The following is a 20,035-nucleotide window of genomic DNA, read 5'->3' as shown; positions in this document are numbered from 1 at the left end:
GCAGCCGCATGAGCTGTCGTGGGTGCACCTAGGTATACCCACATTACACCAATTCTCCGCGAGCTGCACTGGCTCCCTATTGGTCTCCGGTCACAATTCAAGGTGTTGGTTATTACCTTTAAAGCCCTACATGGCTCAGGGCCAGGTTATCTTCGAGACCGCTTTCTACCGCATAGCTCCCAGCGACCGGTAAGATCCCACAGAGTTGGTCTCCTCCGGGTCGCGTCAGCTAAACAATGCCGGCTGGCAGGCCCGCAGGGGAGGGCCTTCTCTGTGGCTGCCCCAGCTCTCTGGAACCAGTTACCTTCTGAGATCTGGACCATCCCCACCCTATTGGCCTTCCGAAAAGCAGTGAAGACCTGGCTTTTCCGGCAGGCCTGGGGCCGTTGATCTCGCTGTTGCGATCTGGCGAGATCCGACCATGAATGATGTGAATGGGTTTTAATTGTTTTTAATGTTTTAATTTTTAATGTTTTTATATATGGTTTTTAAATGCATTGTAATCCGCCTTGAGTCTTCGGAGAAAGGCGGCATACAAGTTGAACAAATCAATAAATAAAATATATACAAGTAAAAATAAGCAATACTAAAATTCAGATCCATTTCAAACATTGGAGATCATGCTACAATTGTTGCCTAACACCATAGATCTGATGTGACTAAGCTTTTGTCTTGAATGCAAATTAGATGCAGAACAAAATGGTATGTCACTTTTTAAAACCATTACCATTTGTTTTTCCCAGTTATTAATATTAGTGCACAATGAATGTTTTTAGATTTTCTCACTCACTGGAAAATATTGGTATTTTCAGTAGGAAAATATTGCATATCACTAAGACAGCAGAGTAATCAAGTACAAGTCTTACAAAGATTATAATTTCTTAAATTTAAAATTTAAAGTTAAATTATATATAACACAGTTTCATAGTTTCTTCACACATGGTGAAATTGTACTTGACATCCAGAACTGGCATCATTGGATCAGTCCAAATTCTGTGCAAGTTGTTTGTTCTCTTCAGTTCTTTAACTTCTGGTTTTTGTTTTCTGCATTCTAGCAGTGAAATTTTCATATTAACAATCTGACAAATTGTCTTGCTTTCAAGGTAATATTGCCTTGTTTTACTGTCTTAATTCCTCATAGAACAGGCCAAGAGTTATAAAAATACTAAGTTTCTAAAATACCTTCTCTCTAATACTTGGGGGGGGGGCAGGGCTTCAAGATGGTTTTTGATTCCTAGTAACTAGTCCTTGCAATTTTCCTGGAAAAGAATTTTTTGAAGTGGTTTGCCATTGCGTATTTTCTAGTATTGACAAGAGTGGCTGGCCCAAAATTACACAGCTGGTTTCATGCCTAAAGCAGGATTAGAACCAATACTCTTCCAGTTTCTAGCCTGACGCCTTAACCTCTCCACTAAATTGGCTCTCCACTAATGCTGTTATCCATGCTCAAACTCAGGAAAGAGCAGTGGTGAGATACAGATCGAAACTGCTGGCTATCCATATAAGAAAACTGGGAGAATACATGTGCAGTCTGACAGTATATTGGCACATGACTCTGAAGTAAATCCTGGCATTCTTAATAAGTGGTAATTTGAAATGTAATTCAATGGATATATGTCATAAGGAAAAAATAACTTGGTGTCATTAGAACTCAGTCTTGCACTATACAGTATTAAGTTAAGGGGTACAGCAAAATCAACCTTGAACCTCCCTCATTTTTTTTTCTAGTATGCTATGGCCAATATCAACGTAATCCTGAACAAATTGAAAGTTATAGGAGAACCTCGGTCAAGAGAGATTAAACAGATTTTTGCAGCCGCTGATCCTCAGAGCACTTACATGATTGATTATGATGAGTTCAGGTAAGATTCTGAGCATCCAAGCAAATAATGCTACCACAAAGAATTATTTTTAATTCTTATGTAGAATATTGTTAAACAAAATGAATTTTCTAACATACGAGTTGTTATACTCTTAACTATTCATCCATTTAGCCAGCATGTTTTGTTTTAATTAACCCTACTATGAAAGATTTTTCCCAGAGCAGAAAAAGCAATTGAACCTTAGTCATTCTATACATAGATCAAAATGTTATGTTCATAATTATAGACAATATTGTAAGTTCATAACAATATATTTCAAAAGTATCTTTCCAAAAGCCTTCCATTAACACCAAGGTCCTTGCATACTTTAGGTACCTTCAGTAAATAACAAAATGGCAGGTGAATTCAACATGCCATTTTTTAACTCTTTGCTTTACATCAGGGGTGTCAAACTCGCGTCGTCACGGCGGTGTCACATGACATCAGGACTTCCCCCCTTCGCTAAACTGGGTGGGAGCGGGGCCAGCACATGACGCATCTGGCCCGCGGGCCACAAGTTTGATACCCCTGCTTTACATGGATTGAGGCTGAAGAGTCCTTTAAGGGCCTAGCTATCTTCGAGACCGCCTGCTGCTACCGACGACCTCCCAGCGACCCATGTGTTCCCACAGAGAGGGCCTCCTCAGGGTGCCATCAGCCAAACAATGTAGGCTGGTGACCCCCAGGGGGAGAGCCTTCTCTGTGGGGGCACCTACCCTCTGGAATCAGCTGCCCCCGGAGATAAGGAGAATCCAAGACCTCAGTGCCTTCCGCCGTGCTCTTAAAACCCACTTTTTCCAGCAAGCCGGGCTGGCTTAGGAAGAATTTTTTTAAATTTTTAAATGTTTAATTGGTTTGTGGTTTTTTTAAATTTTGGGCCAAATTTATATAGATTTTAATTGTTTTTAATATTTGTATTTTATGTTTTTAATTCTGGCTGTGCACTGCCCTGAGTCCTCAGGGAGAAGGGCGGTATATAAATTGAAAATAAATAAATAAATAAATAAATAAATAAATAAATAAATAAATAATAATAATAAATAAATAAATAAATAATAAATAAATAAATAAATAAATAAATAAAAAATAAATAAATAAATAAATAAATAAATAAATAAATAAATAAATAAATAAATAAGAATATGCCCTATCAGGAACCTGAAGAAAGTTCATAAATCAGGCAATTCCTTCAGGGTCACCCTATACAAGTAATCCTCCACATGCGACCACAATTGAGTCCAAAATTTCCATTGCTAAACAAGGCAGTAATTAAGTAAGTTGTGTCTAATTTTATGACCTTTTTTGCCACAGTCATTATTTGAATTAATGCAGTTGTTAAATGAATTGTGCAGTCATTAAGCTAATCTGGCTTTCTCCATTGACTTTGCTTGTTGGAAGGTTACAAATGGTGATCACCTGTACAGAATTGTATTCCAAGGGAATCAGATTTACCGTATTTTTGGTATATAAGACACATTCCCCCTCCTAAAAAAAGTGGATGGAAATGTCTGTGCGTCTTATACAGCAAATGTTGCCAAAGCCCCACCCACCTGCCGGCCCCCACCCTTCGGCCTCTGCCTCCCATCAGTTTGCCTCCTTGCAGCAAACAGATTGGTCAGCTTCAGGACAACCTGTTTTAGCATGAGCAGCTGATTGGCGGTTGGATCTGCACGCCCCATTTTTGGCCTGTTCCAGGCGGCGGGGATTGCCACCGCCACCTATCCCCGCCGCCTGGGATGGGCTGAAAATGGGACATGCGGAGGCTGAAAATGGGGTGCATGGAGGCGGCAATAGGCGGCAGTGGTGATGGGCGTGGCGATCCCCGCAGCCTGGAACAGCTGATAGGCAGTATTCCAGGAAGCAGATCCAACCACCAATCAAGTTACTCATGCTAAAGCAAGCTGTGCTGAAGCTGACCAGGCTGTTTGCTGTTTGCTGCAAGGAGGCAAATTGCTGGGAGGCAGAGGCAGAGGCAGATTTTTTTTTCTTGTTTTCATCCCCAAAAGCTATGTGTGTCTTATAGTCCAAAAAATATGATATCTTATCAGAAGATATTTGATGAATCTATATTGATTATGCTGCTTTAGTGAAATAAAGTGTGAATATTACTGTACCTGTGAGCGTTCCTTATTATTGGAAAGTCATATTGATCTTGAACAAATAGGCATACATCTTTATAAAATAATTGTCTCCTGTTATGAGTTAAAACAATCTTATTTTCAAATCAGTGCCTTTCAGCAAGACACAGTGCAATCATTTTATCAATATTAAACTACAACTTCTAATGTAAGAATACAGTTTCAGTTATTGAAGTTGACCATTGTTTAGTTTATCATTCCCGACCACTGCAGAGTTTTAAGAAAAACAATCCTAAACTAAGTAGGTAAAAGTTCAGAAATTGACATATTGCCATGATATTTTTTTCCATCTCATTATTTTATGAAACTCATGGTAAAAAAAAAGCAGTATAATGTGCAGCAAAAGATAGTCAATACTAATTTTAGCAGTATTTCATTTTAGGTAATTTTAGACCAGATTAATGCCTGATTTAAGAGTTTAAACTTTCTAGAATGCTCTACAGGATGGCAGTTTATGGACGATAATATTCTTTTGAATGGTTTCTCAGTTGGGTTGAGCTTTAGGAATGGAGTATTATGGTTGCTTTAATCCTATCTGAAAGATGTATCTCAAAAATTCTGGGATTTTTGCTGGGCCCTGTGACCCTTAGTTGTATAGTACTTATCTTCTGTGCTGTTTAATATCTGTGTTAAACCACTAGAAATGACCTATAAAGTTTTTGCTAGTGTTATTAATATGAAGATTTCAAATGGTTGTGCCCCTCTTTTTTAATCTATAAACTCTTAGGAAACTGAAAAACTGGTGGTAGTTAGGGGCTAGATATGGTTGAACAGGCTAAAGTTTAATTGGGAAAAAGAAGTGTTTCAAATAAGGAATTATTAATTTGATAGAGGGATTCAATTACTATTACTCCAATTACTATTGGAGTAATACAATTTGGAGCATCCATCAGTTTAGGCTTATACTTCAACTGTGACTTTAATTAAGAGAAATGGAATTCATCTCAGTAATATAGCCTGTAAACATATTTTTTTTTATTCAAAAAGTTCAATTTATACAAAATTTAGAATTTTTTAAATTTATTTTTGTTGGGGCTAAACAGTCAGATTGTATTACACTAATTCAGGACCAGATGCATCAATTGACAATACATTTCAAGGCACTATTAAAATACTAGTACTTTCTTAAAAGCCCTGAAATTATTGGACTGAGTTAGTTAATTAAAAGTCCACACAAAAATCTATGTTATTTGTTTACCTTAAGAACCCATGTTTATTAAAATCAATAGAGTTGAGCGGAGTAGCAGTAAAATAAGCATTATCCAATATAATTTTTTTCCTTTAGATATATAGATCAGGGGTGAAATGTTCCCGGTTTGGACCGGAGCGATGGAGGCGGGTGGTTTGGAGAACCGGTAGCAAAAATCCCTGCCCCCCCCCCGCTGAGCCGCACAATCATCAGAGGCTTTTTTTTTTTTAACTTTTAAAAGCATTTTTTCTACAACCTCTTCGGCCAAAAAAATGCTTTTAAAAGTAAAAAAAAAAGCCTCTGATGATTGCGCGGCTCAGCTGGGATCATCAAAGGCTTTTTTAAAAAAAACACCCTTTTTTTCTTTTAAATGCCTTTGATGATACAAGCTGAGTTGCCTAATCGGCAGAGGCTTTTTAAAAAATTCAGCTTGGATAGTCAGAGGCATTTAAAAGAAAAAACCCCTTTTTTTCTTTTAAATGCCTCTGATGATACAAGCTGAGTTGCCTGATTGGCAGAGGCTTTTTAAAGGCAGAGGCTGGGATCGTCAGAGCCTTTTGAAAGCATTTTTTTACAACCTCTTTGCCAAAGAGGTTGTAGAAAAAATGGTTTTAAAAGTTTTTTAAAAAAGGCCACGCCCACCCAGTCACATTACCCCCCCCAAGCCACGCCCACAGAACCAGTACTAACAAATTTTAGATTTCACCACTGATATAGATGTCACTATCAGTGATTGCTTATAACAGCTTTTAAAGCATAGTTTTTCTCTGTGCTTTAAGGTCTGAATGTTTTCTCAAAGAAAATTACTCAGTGTGCTCCCTATCTGAATGAAAAGCCATTGTGAAAAATTTAGCCCAATAATATATTAGTAATGAATGTTATTATTTTTTAAGCAATACTGCGTGCTCCCTCATTGGGTATTTTAAGACAAAAACAGTTTTTTAAATTACCAATTCTAATCCAATTTGTCTTTGGAAAATCCAGTTATAAGAACTAAAATGAATAAATATATAATAAGTAAATAAGTAAACAAACAAACAAACATATAAATAAGAATATATGTAGGTTACTGTTGAAATTTGGTGTTCAAAGAAACCAGCCATCAGTCCACGTTTACATACCATTCATAAAAGATAGTAAACAGCTAAGAAGACCACAGCATATTCATTCAGCAGCCAACACCCAAATTAAAAGGATTAATACCAGACAAGAAATTAAGCAATTAAGCAATAGAGAACACCTAACTCCATCAATACTGGCAGGGCAAGTATTATGCTGTACATATATAGGGAGCAAGCCCCAAGCACACTAACACTGAAGATGTTACCTAGTCAGGTAATGAAATTTCTGCAAGGAAACAACAAAGCTCTTAGAACAGCTAAGATGCTACAAATAAATAAATACTTTTTCTGTTGCTAAGTGCTTCTTTCTTTGTAGAAAAAGCAAACATGATACTTTTTACACAAGATACTAGTCATAAAGTAAGTAAGTAAGTTTTAAGTGCCATTGTGATACACATAATATAGACATTTTCCACTCCATTATAAAATTAGATATTCTTTCATTTCTGCTGGCATTAGAAAGAGCTGTATTTTACTGCTGGATGACACACACAAAACATTCTGCATACTATATATATACACTACTCTAGAAATGCCAGTGGACAGATGGATGGACTAATGTTTTAATTTACTTTTCCTTTTTAGAAATGTGTTATTGAATATCTCAGATGGAAAATTATCAGAACATGAAATTATGACTATTGGGCGATATTACAGTGTAAGAGAGGAGAATGAAATGGATGCCACTTATCTTCTGGCAGTGTCTCAGGAAAATCTCAAGAAAAATAACTTTGAAAATTTTGGCCAGCTGTTGGCAGCCTTGGCATACAGTGATCGGGAAAAGTAAGGCCTTCTTCTAATATCAAATCTGCATGGTTTAATTCTTATTAACCCCAATCTAATAAAATAGGAGCTGTCTTTCCCCTCATGTCAAGTCAATGTGTGTGGTGGAAAGTTTAAGCCTTCTACTCTATATCTCAGATGATTGACGCTGGAAATAGCTTTTCTCCATGTCAGCCTTCCTGTCATGGCAGAAGTGAACAGAAATTACTCTCACTCCTGCCTTCCTTCCCATTTAAATCGGGTATCATGCATTACAAACAACTAATAGGAAACTCTCAGAAGCACAATGACAATGGGATAATCAATCTGCCTTCATAATCATACTTCATCACTCAGCCTAAGTAATTAGAGAAAACAATTGTCAATGGCTTTCCTTTGGGCATATAAGACTCATATATGCATAATATAAGACCTTCATGAACTGTAAGCCATTTGGATTTATTTGAATATTCTGATTTCGATAACTGAAGGGCTTTTTTTACTTTATATTGAACCAAAGCAAAAGTTGAAATTTGATTCCAGATATCTTTAATATGCTAAAAAGGCATGGAACAGTAGTTACAACTTTCTTACCTTTTTAATATGCTTCAAAATGTTTGTTTTTCTAAATATCCTACAGAATGAATATGGTCTGGATCTTAATACTGTTAACAAATCATATAGTAAAACAGTTCAATCAATATAAACCTATAGATTTGAAAGAGAAGATAAATATAAATCTGTTGGTGTAGTTACATGGGTGTTAATGTCTTAGAGCAGCAGCCCCAACCTTTTGAGCACACAGGACCAGTTCCGTTGGGAGAGGTTTTTCCATGGACTACAGAGGTTTCACCTGCTGCCTACATCCCGTGGATGGGGCTTCATTTGTTTGCCTGGACCAGTTTCTGTCATGCTGACTGGGGCCAGTTTACGACCGGGGGTTGAAGGCCCTTGTCTTAGAGGCAAAATTCTTTAGCAAGGAGGAAGGATGAGGAAGGTGGCTGCTCAGCTATGAACTGAAGGTACCACCCCCCTCAACAAATACATCACAGAAGTGATAATGTATTGTTCGTTAATGCCTGAATTGGGGATGGGAAGATGGAAGGAAGATGGAAGCCACCCTGAGTCTTCAGAGAAAGGCGGCATATAAATTGAACTAATAAATAAACTTTGGCAGGAGGTTGTTGGTGGGGGAGCCAAGTGATTGCTTGGTGAAAAGAGTGCAAATGTTCAAGAACATCAATTTTCTCTAGGGCTCAAAACCTTTAAAGACAGAGGATCAAAAGAAATAGCTGGCACATTTGAACCAGTTTTCCTTTTCATTTCCCATCCTTTTTACATTCCTTTCTAGCACAATTCTAAACATTCTTTTAAACCATCCATCATGATTGTTCTTAATTCCAAATTTTAAAAAATTAGAAAGTTACTACTTTTGTTTGCGCAGATGCGGACTGCTGGCCAGTGACAAGTGCAGGACTGTTTGCAAATCCTTCAGGCTACCATTAGCAGATGATCTTCTACGTGCTTTATTGGCTGCGTAAGTCATAATTCCAGTGTAATAATTAGTATGAATAAGAGTTAAAGAATTTTTTTTTCTTCTGAGAGCCACATTCCTTTTCTGATAATGTATCAGAGGCTATTTCAGGACCATCTCTTTTCTTCCTATCCCTTCTTCCTCTCTCTGTTGCTGTTGGGATCAGGACACAGGGCTAAACTACTTGATTGGAGAAGGTTTTTTTTTAACACAAAAAAGGCCAAGAACCACATAACATTCCATTGATCTTAATATAAATGCTTCAGGCAACATATCTGAGATGTGATACTGAAGTAATTCCATTGTAAACTAGTAATCATTATTTGGAAGTAATTTCAATGAGAGATGGACTTTAAAAAGAGGAATGACTGTCTGTTTTAGCAAGCCATAGGTTTCCTAGGGTACTTGCTCCTGTCCTCCAGTTATGAGAATCCTACCTTGTCTTAATCTATTCAGCAGGATACATCTAAACCTTCTTGTCAAAGATGTTTTGACAAGCACCACTCTAAGAAAAAAAAAATGTAAAAATAGCAGGAATGGAAATATCTGTTTACCTTGAAGAGATTTTAGCAAGGAACTTCATCTTCTTGCTAAAATAAATATCCAAATGTTCAGCCTCTAAACAACAATAGATGATTATGTGGAAAAATGGAGAAAAAGAAATAATAAGGGAAAGCAGCAGTCCACACAAACAATATATTAATTGTTCGAGAAGGGTTTCCAAACATACACATAAAAGCTGGTCCAGTAATTTTCAGGAACTTATATATACGTTTTATAGAAACTAGCAAGGCAAAACGTTTAAGACAAAATGGTCTTATATCTCCTTCAATCCCAGATCTGTGGGAGAGTCCTTTGTATACTTGCAGGGTTCAGTTCAGTTTTTTAAAATCAGAGCTTGATAGGGAAGATGAAGAATCTGCTATATGTCTAGAAAAGTTTTCAAGTGATGCAAATTTCTTTCCAAATCTGAGAGATAGTCACAGCCAGTTTATGAATTAGTAGTAAAATATACAAAACCCTTTTTTCCTTAAGTGGGAATGGAATTACATGTCATCCCTTTAATTAAAATCCCTTTTAACACTGAGAAAAATTATTAAACCTATTCAGCTTGGATGAATGGCAATCTGCAAGCAATTCTGCCCTTCTTATTGTTTATATTCTAATGTTGTTTCTCCCCAGGGATTCTTTTCCATATTCATGCTATTTTCATTTTGACTACAGCCTTGTTATATCTCTGCTTAATATTTTTATTATTCAGATGAGTCATGTGTGTACATTGCACTTCAATATGTTAGCAATGTTGAAACAAATGAGAATATTGTTTAGAAAATGTGCTGTTAACACAGCTGCTTCAGAAGAAAATACACAATGTAGAAACAGTTTGAATGAAAAAGTCGCCTCATTATTGAACTTGGACTATTTAGGCTGAAGTTAGTCAGTGCAACTATTAAAGCTATATATCTGTCACTGCCTATTATTTTGAGCATACTACTTGCAAAAGTGCAGCGGGGGATATTCAACTCTTCAAGGCAACCCAGTTTGGGTTACAATACCCAATTTGGGTATTATTCATTCAGAACACCAGAGGGTTATGATGCATGAGATAACTGTAGGCTTGTTACATTTCAGAACCCTCCCCTCTATACTGTGTGTACAATTATTAGGCAACTGAATATTTTGACCATATCATTTTTATGCATATTTTCCAACTTCAAGCTGTATAAACTTGAATGCTTAGTGGATATAAGCATATCAGGTGATGTGTAATGAGGGAGAGTATGGCCTAAGGAGATCAACACCCTATATCAAAGTGTGCATATTTATTAGGCAGCTTTTTTTCCTCAGGGCAAAATGTGCCAAAAAAGAGATGTAACTGATTCTGAAAAGTCAAAAATTGTAAAAAGTATTTCAGAGGGATGCAGCACTCTTGAAATTGCTAAGATATTCGGGCGTGATCACAGGCCCATCAAACTTTATTGCAAATAGTCAATAGGGTCACAAAAGAAACGTGTTGAAAAAAAAATGATGCACATTAACCACCAAAGATTTGAGAATAATCAAATTTAAAGTTACCAGGAACCCATTATCCTCCAGTGCTGTCATATTCCAGAATTGCAACCTACCTGAAGTGCAGGGGTGAAATCCAGCAGATTCTGACAGATTCTGGAGAATCGGTAGCGGAAATTTTGAGCAGTTTAGAAAACTGGTAACGGAAATTTTAAGTAGTTCGGAGAACCCACCAATACCACCTCTGGCTGGCCCCAGAGTGCGTTGGGAATGGAGATTTTGCAATATCCTTTCTCCAGGAGTGGGGAGGGAATGAGGATTTTGCAGTATCCTTCCCCTGACATGCCCACCAAGCCACACCACGCCTACCAAGCCATGCCCACAGAACCGGTAGTAAAAAAAAATTGGATTTCACCACTGCTGGAGTGCCCAGAATACAAGGTGTTCAATGCTCAGAGACATGGCCAAGGTAAGGAAGGCTGAAATCCAACCACCACTGAATAAAACACATAAGTTGAAAGGGCAAGACTGAGCCAAGAAATATCTGAAGACAGATTTTTCAAAGGTTTTATGGACTGATGAGATGAGAGTGACTCTTGACGGACTAGATGGATGGGCCCGTGGCTGGATCAGTAATGGGCATAGAGCTCCACTTTGACTCAAGACACCAGCAAGGTGGAGATGGGGTGCTGGTATGGGCTGGTATTATGAAAGATGAAGTAGTTGGACCTTTTCGGGTTGAAGATGGACTCAAAATCAGCTCCCAAACCTACTGCCAGTTTTTAGAAGGCAGTTCTTCAAGCAGTGATACAGAAAATGTCTGCATCTTTCAAGAAGGCCATGATTTTTATGCAGGACACTGCTCAGTTGTTCACATGCATCAAAGTACTCCACTGTGTGGCTAGCCACTAAAGGCCTTAAAGATGAAAGAATAATGTTATGCTCCCCCTTCCGCATCTGACCTAAACCCTATTGAGAACTTGTGGGCCCTTCTTAAACGGGAGATTTATGGTGAAGAAAAACAGTACATTTCTCTGAACAGTGTCTGGGAGGCTGTGGTTGCTGCTGCACAAAAAGTTGATCGTCAACAGATCAAGAAATTGACAGACACCATGAATGGAAGGCTTATGACTGTTATTGAAAAGAAGGCTATATTGGTCACTGATTATTTTTTTTAATGTCATAAATGTTTATTTGTACATTTTGAGTTGTTTGATTATTATTCTTACTTTATCAAATGCAAATAAACGAATGAGATGGGCAAATTTTCATTCTTCATAATAATTTTGCATACTAATAGTTGCCCAAATACTGTGCACACATAGATATTCTCCTAAGAAAGCCAAAACCTCACTTTTACTTTCTTAAATATTCAGGTTTGAGGTTTATTAATATTTTGGATTGACCGAGAACACTGTAGTTGTTCAATAATAACATTAACCCTCCAAAATACAACTTGCCTAACTATTGTGCACACAGTGTAGAACCACGGATGATAGAACATTTAGTTTAACCCAAGAGAATGTTTTCTTATGCAAGATGGAGAAAATATTAGTAAAATAGCTATAATAGTCTTTTAACTATCTCTTAGTATAGTAGAGTGGTTAAAGGATTATCAAAGTGGCTAAGTGTTAGAATTGTGAGGGAGTCCTACTATATGTAAAACCATGTTGGGAAATTGCAGCTTTATTTCTAAAGTAACTGTCAAATCACAGCATCATCAGGAATTATGTTAGAAATCATAAGAATTCAAATCTGAGACCATACATTTCTTGTAGAAGAAGAAGACTAAACCATAACTGGATTTGAGATTCTTCTCTAAAGATTAATTTTAGCCAATACTTTAATTGGAAAGACTTTATAGGAGCTCCACAGAGGAAAAGCTAGGGGATTTATGTGCAGAAGTATAGTTAATATTCATCAGGGGAGTTCTTATGAATTATACTGTAGTTACTCCCAGTCCTTATTTTCGTTCCAAACATAGGATTCTGTTCTGTGAAAGACAAGACTCAATATCTCAGCTCTGAATATAGGATGACACTTTGAATATAAAGATTTATTGAGGTTTTTTATTTATTTATTGAGTTTTATTTCTTCATAGGAAATAATCTTTATCTGAAATGCCTAATGAGTACTAAAATGCTAGTGAAAAAATTGGTTCCTTCATAAAATAAAATAATTTCAGGGACTTCACCATAGTGGCAAATGGATAATTTTTGCAACTTGCTGCATATTCATCATTTATAACACCTAGTCATGAGCATTAAAAAGAGGAAAGTAAACCACTTTAGACTCCCTACTGAATGGTTAGAAAGTTAGAATAGCTAAAATCCCAGAATGAAAAATTATCTCTGTTCTCTAAACCAGTAGTCAAAGAATTGTATCCAAAGAGAATTATGATAAATGTATTGAATATTTAATATGAGTGCTTTGTATAGAAAATATAGAGGAATACAACATAACTTTTGATCTCTCTCTCTCTCTCTGCATATATATGTGTGTGTATATATAAAATCTATCCATCCATCATCTATCTTTCCTTCCTTCCTTCTTCCTTCCTTCCTTCCTTCCTTCCTTCCTTCCTTCCTTCTTTCTTTCTTTCTCTTTTTCTCCTGAATGAATTCCACAATATGACAATTTTACAATTACAATTACAAAACACATGTTTAATTTGTTATATAAAAGCTAAACTTTCTCTGAATTAAGTCTTATACATGGGTTCATCTAAAAATAATTACAAATTTCATATTGTGAAATATAAAATGGGCCACAGGAATGTATTACATCTGAAACAAAACCGATAATTCAATTGCCATGGTTATTTGATAGCAATTAAGGAAGAGGGCCTACAGTGTTTCCCACAATCTTATAGTATACAGTATTTATTGGAATATTTTTTAAAAAATTTGATCCAACAACTTGAAAATTGGAGTATGTTCCCAGTTATTTCCTGAATTATACAATAGCACTTTTACAGCAGTGGAATGAATATGTACTGTTTGTTCAGATGTTGAGTGTAAAAAAAGTTTTTTTAACAGAGAAAGTCTATCTCTGCGTGCCACAGTTGTTGTTTTTATCTAACACTGTAACAACATTTATTTCTTTAGCTTTAGGCTTCTTACTCTTACTTTTTCTCCTTTTTTTTCTGAGCCAAACAAATACTGCAAATGCAAAAAGCTAAAAACCTATTAATAAAATTGCAGATCGTTAATATAATGTAGCAATCCAATATTTCTCTAAAGGATCATTGCCCTAGTCTTTACTGAAAGAATACATGTTATTTCAAGGCACACATATAAAACTGGTTTAATACCAGTTGATTTTTATTTAGTGTATTTGTTATTTAAACAAAGGTTTGGGAATTATTGTCATTTCAGATTTAATCTTTTAAAATATGACCATTTATTGGCTCAGTATTTCTGTGTGATAAGTAATTGTTTTTCACAAATGGGAAGAATAAATGTAATGACATAAAACATGTTCATGGCAGTTGACCAGATTTCCCATCAGCAAACAAAATCAGGAATATTTCTTGAGTCAATCTAATTTAGTTCAAAGGCCACTACCATAATTTATTTCATTTTGATTTTGTTGCCTTTTCATTATCTATTCTTGTAATACATAACCGATACTTCAGTCTTTCTTAAGTAAAAGGAGAATTCTACCATAAAAATAAATTTCGGTCCACTCCTTGTGGTCGAATGACTCAAAAAAAACACTCCATGAATGTGCACCTGCAAAGTAAACTCTGCCACAAACGAGGGGCCTTTAAGCATTTCCAGAGCATACTCTGACTCTTGGAATTTAGTTTCTGAATTCTAAAAAAGCCTCTTAAGTATCAGTTGCTTCACTGACAGACCAGTCCTCTCTTGTGACAGCTAAGCTCTGAGAGCTAGGGGCCTATGCCAACATGGTGCTTTGCCAGTTAAATCAGGAATAAGAAATCATCAAGAAATAATAAAAGAAAAACAAGAGGGCTCTGTAAGCAAGCCTGTCTTAAAATAGGGAGTTGCTTTCACACTTTCTGTACATAAATAATGAAAATTTGTTTGCTTAAAAGACATGAGTGAACACAAGATAAAACCAAGGGTCTCTTTTTTTCTCCTTACATTTCTTCTTTTTCATGAGTTTCAGCTATACTCCAAAGATACTTTTATTATTCATTATGTCAAAATAAACAGGTTAAACCAAATGATAGAAGGAGAGCCAAATAATGAAAATATGCACACAATCTTTATTTAGATGTGAAGATTGCAAAGAACATGTAAATTATAAGAAGTTGGTTGACAGGCTGAACTGGAGAGAGCACCCAATTCCTGCTTTCCAAACCATCCTGACGCCATTACAGGTAAAGTAAATTTTGTATCCATAAGTTTCCAAAAATATAAATCATAACAGTTCAGGCTCTCAAACAAGAATACAGAGTGGTTTGTGTTTACTGCCAAAACATTGCTACTATTTATAAGGAATTTCAGTTTTAATTTTACACTAGACAATTTGTAACTGTTTGGGTCATCATTTGAGAGATATTTCCTTACCAGATTCCCCAATGCCTTTAAAAATGGCAGTGTTTATAATGTATTTATTTGAAAGATTCTTAAAACTTCAAGGAGATATTCAGAGATATATGTGCCTGGAAAGTAGCCTATGTTGAACTGTATAGCACTGTCAGACATTAGGAGTTGATCTTAGGAAACATTTTATGACATTTTGTATTGTGTCACAAAATGCTTTATAATAATTTTTATTTCATAAAACGTTTTATAAAATTGGTAAAATTTCAGTTTCGCTGGTTGTCATAGGTCTGTATGTCATCAGCTCTGTACATCACCTCATTTGGGTATCCTGGTTGAAAATGTTTTCTCTACAATGCACCATTTCACTTAATTAAAGTTTATAGGCATGAGAGTTTTAGTAGCATATAGAATTGAAAACTTAATTATGTTTGCTTCAACTTTCTCTCTATGGTGGATGTTAATTAGTTCTACACTTGGTATTAATGTTTATGGCCTCTACCTGTATACCTAGTTAATTTATACTTTCATAGGTCCTCCATTTTACAGGTAATAATCCTATATAATGAGGATCATGTCTACGTGAAGTAGCTTCTGCCCAGCAACGGAGAGGGAGAAGGGGCGGTGTTTCTGTGTGCTCCCATTTCTGTGTGGCACTCCTCCCCTCAATGCTAGCGGCCATCACTGCCCCCTTCTCCCTCTCCGTCTCTGCTGCTGGGAGATCCCGTGCGAAGAAGGGGGCTAGCAGAGAGGGGAGATTGCAAGGTTGCTGCTTCTGGGATGAGGGGACCCGGGAAACGTCTGGGTCCAACTTACCCAGTTTCTCCTCCTCTCGCAGCCATCTTTCCCAGTCTAGCTTGACGCTCTCCCCCCCCTCTCTCTCTCTCTCACACACACACACACACAAGCATACACACACAAACAGGTTGGATCTTTTTTTCCTCCCCCCCACACCGGAGACCCCTGGATTCCCTCCTCAATCCTGCCTGTCCCACACAAATGACGTAGAGTTGGCCATGCCCACTCATTCCTATGACCCCACCCAGCCTACCCAGCCAGTCATTAGAGCAGATAACTGGTTGTTAAAAATATGGAGCCCACCACTGAGTAGCTTCTCTATCCCTATCTATCTATCTATCTATCTATCTATCTATCTATCTATCTATCTATTGAATTTATATACCGCCCTTCTCCCCGAAGAGACTCAGGGCGGTGAACAGCCAAAAATTAAAATAACATACAATATAAAAGTTAAGATAACTAAAAATAAATTAAATTAATCGGCCTCCCAATTTAAAACCCCAAGCTATACAATTAAAAACTAACCCATAAAATCTATTCAGGCCAGGCCAGCTTGCTGAAATAAAAATGTCTTCAGGGCCTTACGGAAAGTGCGGAGATCAGTCATATTCTGGGAGGTAGCTCGTTCCAGAGGGTGGGTGCTCCCACAGAGAAGGCTCTCCCCCTGGGGGCCGCCAGCCGACATTGCTTGACCAACAGCACCCTGTGCTGTTGCTAGGAGGTTTAATCAGTGTATGAACCAGGCAGGATTAATTTAAGTTGATTAAGAAAACATATGTTAGGTTGATGAAGAGGGTACCCATCTTTGGGACAAAGATTGCTTTGTCCCAAACTCTATGTTGTAATTGAAATGGTTTAATTTTGGATGTGCAGCTCTTCTATGACGACTTCTCTCTGTTCAAACCAGGTCATTAGAGTACAAAGCATAGCTTAAAAAATGTTAAATATTAAGTGAGAATGCAGCCTAGAGTGCCTACCAGATACTTATTTAAAATTTCTTATATCTGCTACCATAATATCCTGTGGCATATTTAATATCCTTCAGATATTAAAAATCAGCTTCTACTTGATGAGATATTAATGAGATATTAATTAAATCAGATTTAAGGAGAAATGAAATGGCCTAGATTAACAAAAGATATGAAACCGATAACTGCAGATTAGGAATCTCTAATTTTTATAACGTTAATAAATTTTTAATCTCATATTCAGTTTATACATTTATTTCTTTTTAAAATCAGTATGAATATCCATATATATATATATACTTGCATGTAAAATATAATGTACATTTTTGTACATAAGCATTCTCCCACTAATTTTTACTTTCTCATAATGTTGCCTGTTTTTTCATTAAAGAATTATATTCCAAAATTTGAAAAAGTATGAAACAGTGCTAATTAATGTTTTATTAGTAACATTTTTTCTCTTATAAATAATACTTGGAAAGTTTAAATTAGGTTGATTCATATTGAAATACAAGCCAAGTATTTTCTTTTTTCATCCACTGTATGGATCACAGTAAGAATCACTTCTCTCATTCCATGAAAGATAGTCTCCTTCAGGTCAAATTAGATTCCTATTGACTACATTTTTTGGCCGATAAGATGAGGTAGCTTGCCATTGCTTCCCTCTACCTTTTTTTTTTTGTGTGTGTGTGTGTGTGTTTCCTACTCTATAGCTCTGGGCTTTCATTATAATTGTTTATTCAAAAACTAGCCTGTCCTGTCCTTTTAGTTATTTGATTAAGTAAGGTTGGGTAGGTACTGCTACCTGTTGTACTTGATTTATGAAGTTTAGGGAGGGAAAAAATAAGATTACAAGAAGGCAAAATTTATATTTAATGGGGGTACTAAAAACAGTAAAGCATGATAACCTGATCTCAAGACTTTTTGAAATTTAGTTCCTACAATTCTGATGCTTCCTTCCATCAGTTTCTCAGAATTTAGCCTATAGTGAGTGACCAGGCAGTTCATTTCAATAAAAGCTAGAGACTTCACATTTATAGAAGTGGGACATCCTATTTAATAACATTTTCTATGAGCTGTTCAGTATGCAGCAGCAGCTGATTGTCTGTCTTAAAGATGTACATTCTCAGACTTTTGAAGTTCTCCCTAATCATATCTATTACTGGTAGTCAGTCAGTCAAGTCCATCTGTCTATCTGTCTCTTGACAGTAGAAATATAGAGCAATTGGGCAGAGATTCCCTTGAATATTTTCAAACAATTTTTTAAGTCTCATTCCATCTTTGCAAGCTCCAAGAAAACATGAAAGGTTAATCATAAAATGAGTTGAAGAATAAACATGTTGTCATTTAAAATAATTCTGGATAATGTGGGTAGCATACATTTAAAGTGTAGAAATCTCTATTCATTTGCCCCTTAATATTTCATTTTATTTAATTATCACATTTAGAAACTGCACAGAGGAACTATGCAAGGAGGAAATAAAAATCATACTGTTTCCAAATTAAACATTGTCTCACCCAATTATTTAATAATATATATTCTACTTTAAAATGGAACATACATAATAACGTGCCTTCCTTACCAATATTTCTAAAGGGAATTCTATCGGACTGTCTTCAGTTCTCATTTTAATTTTTCTTGGATGGAGATCAGTCTCTCTTCAGAAGGATATTAGATTGAGGAATCCTATTGGCAGTCAGTCTAACAGAGCATTTTCTCCTCCCCCCAATTATTAAGATTGGCCATCACTGTCCCTTCCCTGGGCAGGCCAAAGAAATATACAGATAGTCATGATGTCAGGGAATTGCGCAGCTAGTGTCCAAATGAGACGTTGAAATTAACTTACAGTTTTATGTAATTAAATATATTTTACATCTATATTTACATCAAATAAGATAGACACATCACTACATCATGAGGTAAATCATCAGGTTTATCATCAGGTTTACGTCAGAAAAAGGCCGGAAAAAAGGTAAACTCCCCCTCTTCATCTGGAGAGCACTGAAAATTACAATGCAAATATATGGTGTATTGTTTTGATAGAAACAAAGACTGCAATGCTTGTTGGTACTCAACATTATTTTTAGTTACTATCCATTTCACTTTGCAGTTCTAAACCTCCTTACCCTTTGCTTATGCTTTCAGTATGAAGATGGATGGAGTGGGGAGCCACCAGCACTTCCAGTGAAAAAAATAAAATACCTACCATTAATAGAAGATGTCTTTGGCAGCAAAGATTAGCCTTAGTCCATACATTATACTTCTTATGGATAAACATTGCAACTTTCTCTTTCTGGACAGTTACTGCATATTTTTATTTAAACAAAATAAAAGAATCACAGCTATAGATTTTTTTTGGGGGGATGTAAGTTTTATTTTTTATTTTATTGTAGAAATATAATTCATATACTTTGTAATTCTTTGAAATGCTTATACCATATATTCAGTATAATAATTTAAATGTGTTTTTATTTTCAGTTCTTACATATGGAATGGATGCTATATAACTTAGAATTTTGCTCCTTTCCACTTGAACAATCAAGCTGTTACCCTTTGTTTTTTCAAGAAAGTCCTTACAAATTTTGGGATTAAAGCCTGGCCCTTTGAGAGTTGCATAGAAGAGAAAAATTTACCAGAATCTCCCACCCTAGCATTTTAAATGTTGTTAATAAGTAATTACAATTCAACTTCCACATGAAAAGGAACAGGAATGTATATTTGCATGTCAAAGCAAGTCAATAATAGTTAAAATGACTCCAGATTACCGCCAGGCTTGTTCTATGATTATAATAAAATAATATCTTTTTCAAAATTCCCAATTGATCGTTAAAAACAACCAAAAGAAAATGCAAGAAATATCAAGAATAAAAATCTATTGATAGAAGGTCACAGGGATGTGCTTTATGCAGATACGGATTGCTCATAGAGTAAGTTTAATAAAATGTAAAACATGTTTTGTTCTCAGCTGTCTCATGACAAAAGTAACTATCATTCTTCATCCTATTTTGTTAATATAGCCTTATGCCTCTCTTAAATATAGGTGTGTGTATGTATTTATATGAGAAATATAGATAATAGATATGGGTATAGAGATAGAACTAGAGATGGATGTGTTTAATAGTGCAGGCAGTCCTC

The 20,035-nt window shown here is 36.0% G+C and overlaps 1 protein-coding gene across 1 annotated transcript in view; it reads left to right on the top strand.

Moving 5' to 3' along the window:
* The window catches only part of EFHC2 (EF-hand domain containing 2), a 54,029-nt gene extending 34,888 nt beyond the window's left edge, over positions 1–19,141 (top strand). Inside the window, exons 11-15 of the mRNA XM_070943459.1 lie at positions 1,729–1,862; positions 6,896–7,093; positions 8,517–8,609; positions 14,859–14,964; positions 19,046–19,141. Coding sequence (XP_070799560.1) covers positions 1,729–1,862; positions 6,896–7,093; positions 8,517–8,609; positions 14,859–14,964; positions 19,046–19,141 — 627 coding nt within the window. The remainder of the gene's footprint in view (positions 1–1,728; positions 1,863–6,895; positions 7,094–8,516; positions 8,610–14,858; positions 14,965–19,045) is intronic.
* The last annotated feature ends 894 nt before the right edge of the window (positions 19,142–20,035 follow it).

This window comes from Pituophis catenifer, unplaced genomic scaffold (assembly GCF_029215685.1).
Source record: "Pituophis catenifer annectens isolate HBS135680 unplaced genomic scaffold, rPitCat1.0.hap2 SCAF_4, whole genome shotgun sequence".
Taxonomy (NCBI): domain Eukaryota; kingdom Metazoa; phylum Chordata; class Lepidosauria; order Squamata; family Colubridae; genus Pituophis; species Pituophis catenifer.
The sequence above is the reverse complement of the archived record's forward strand: the minus strand, read 5'-3'. Positions and strand labels throughout refer to the sequence as shown.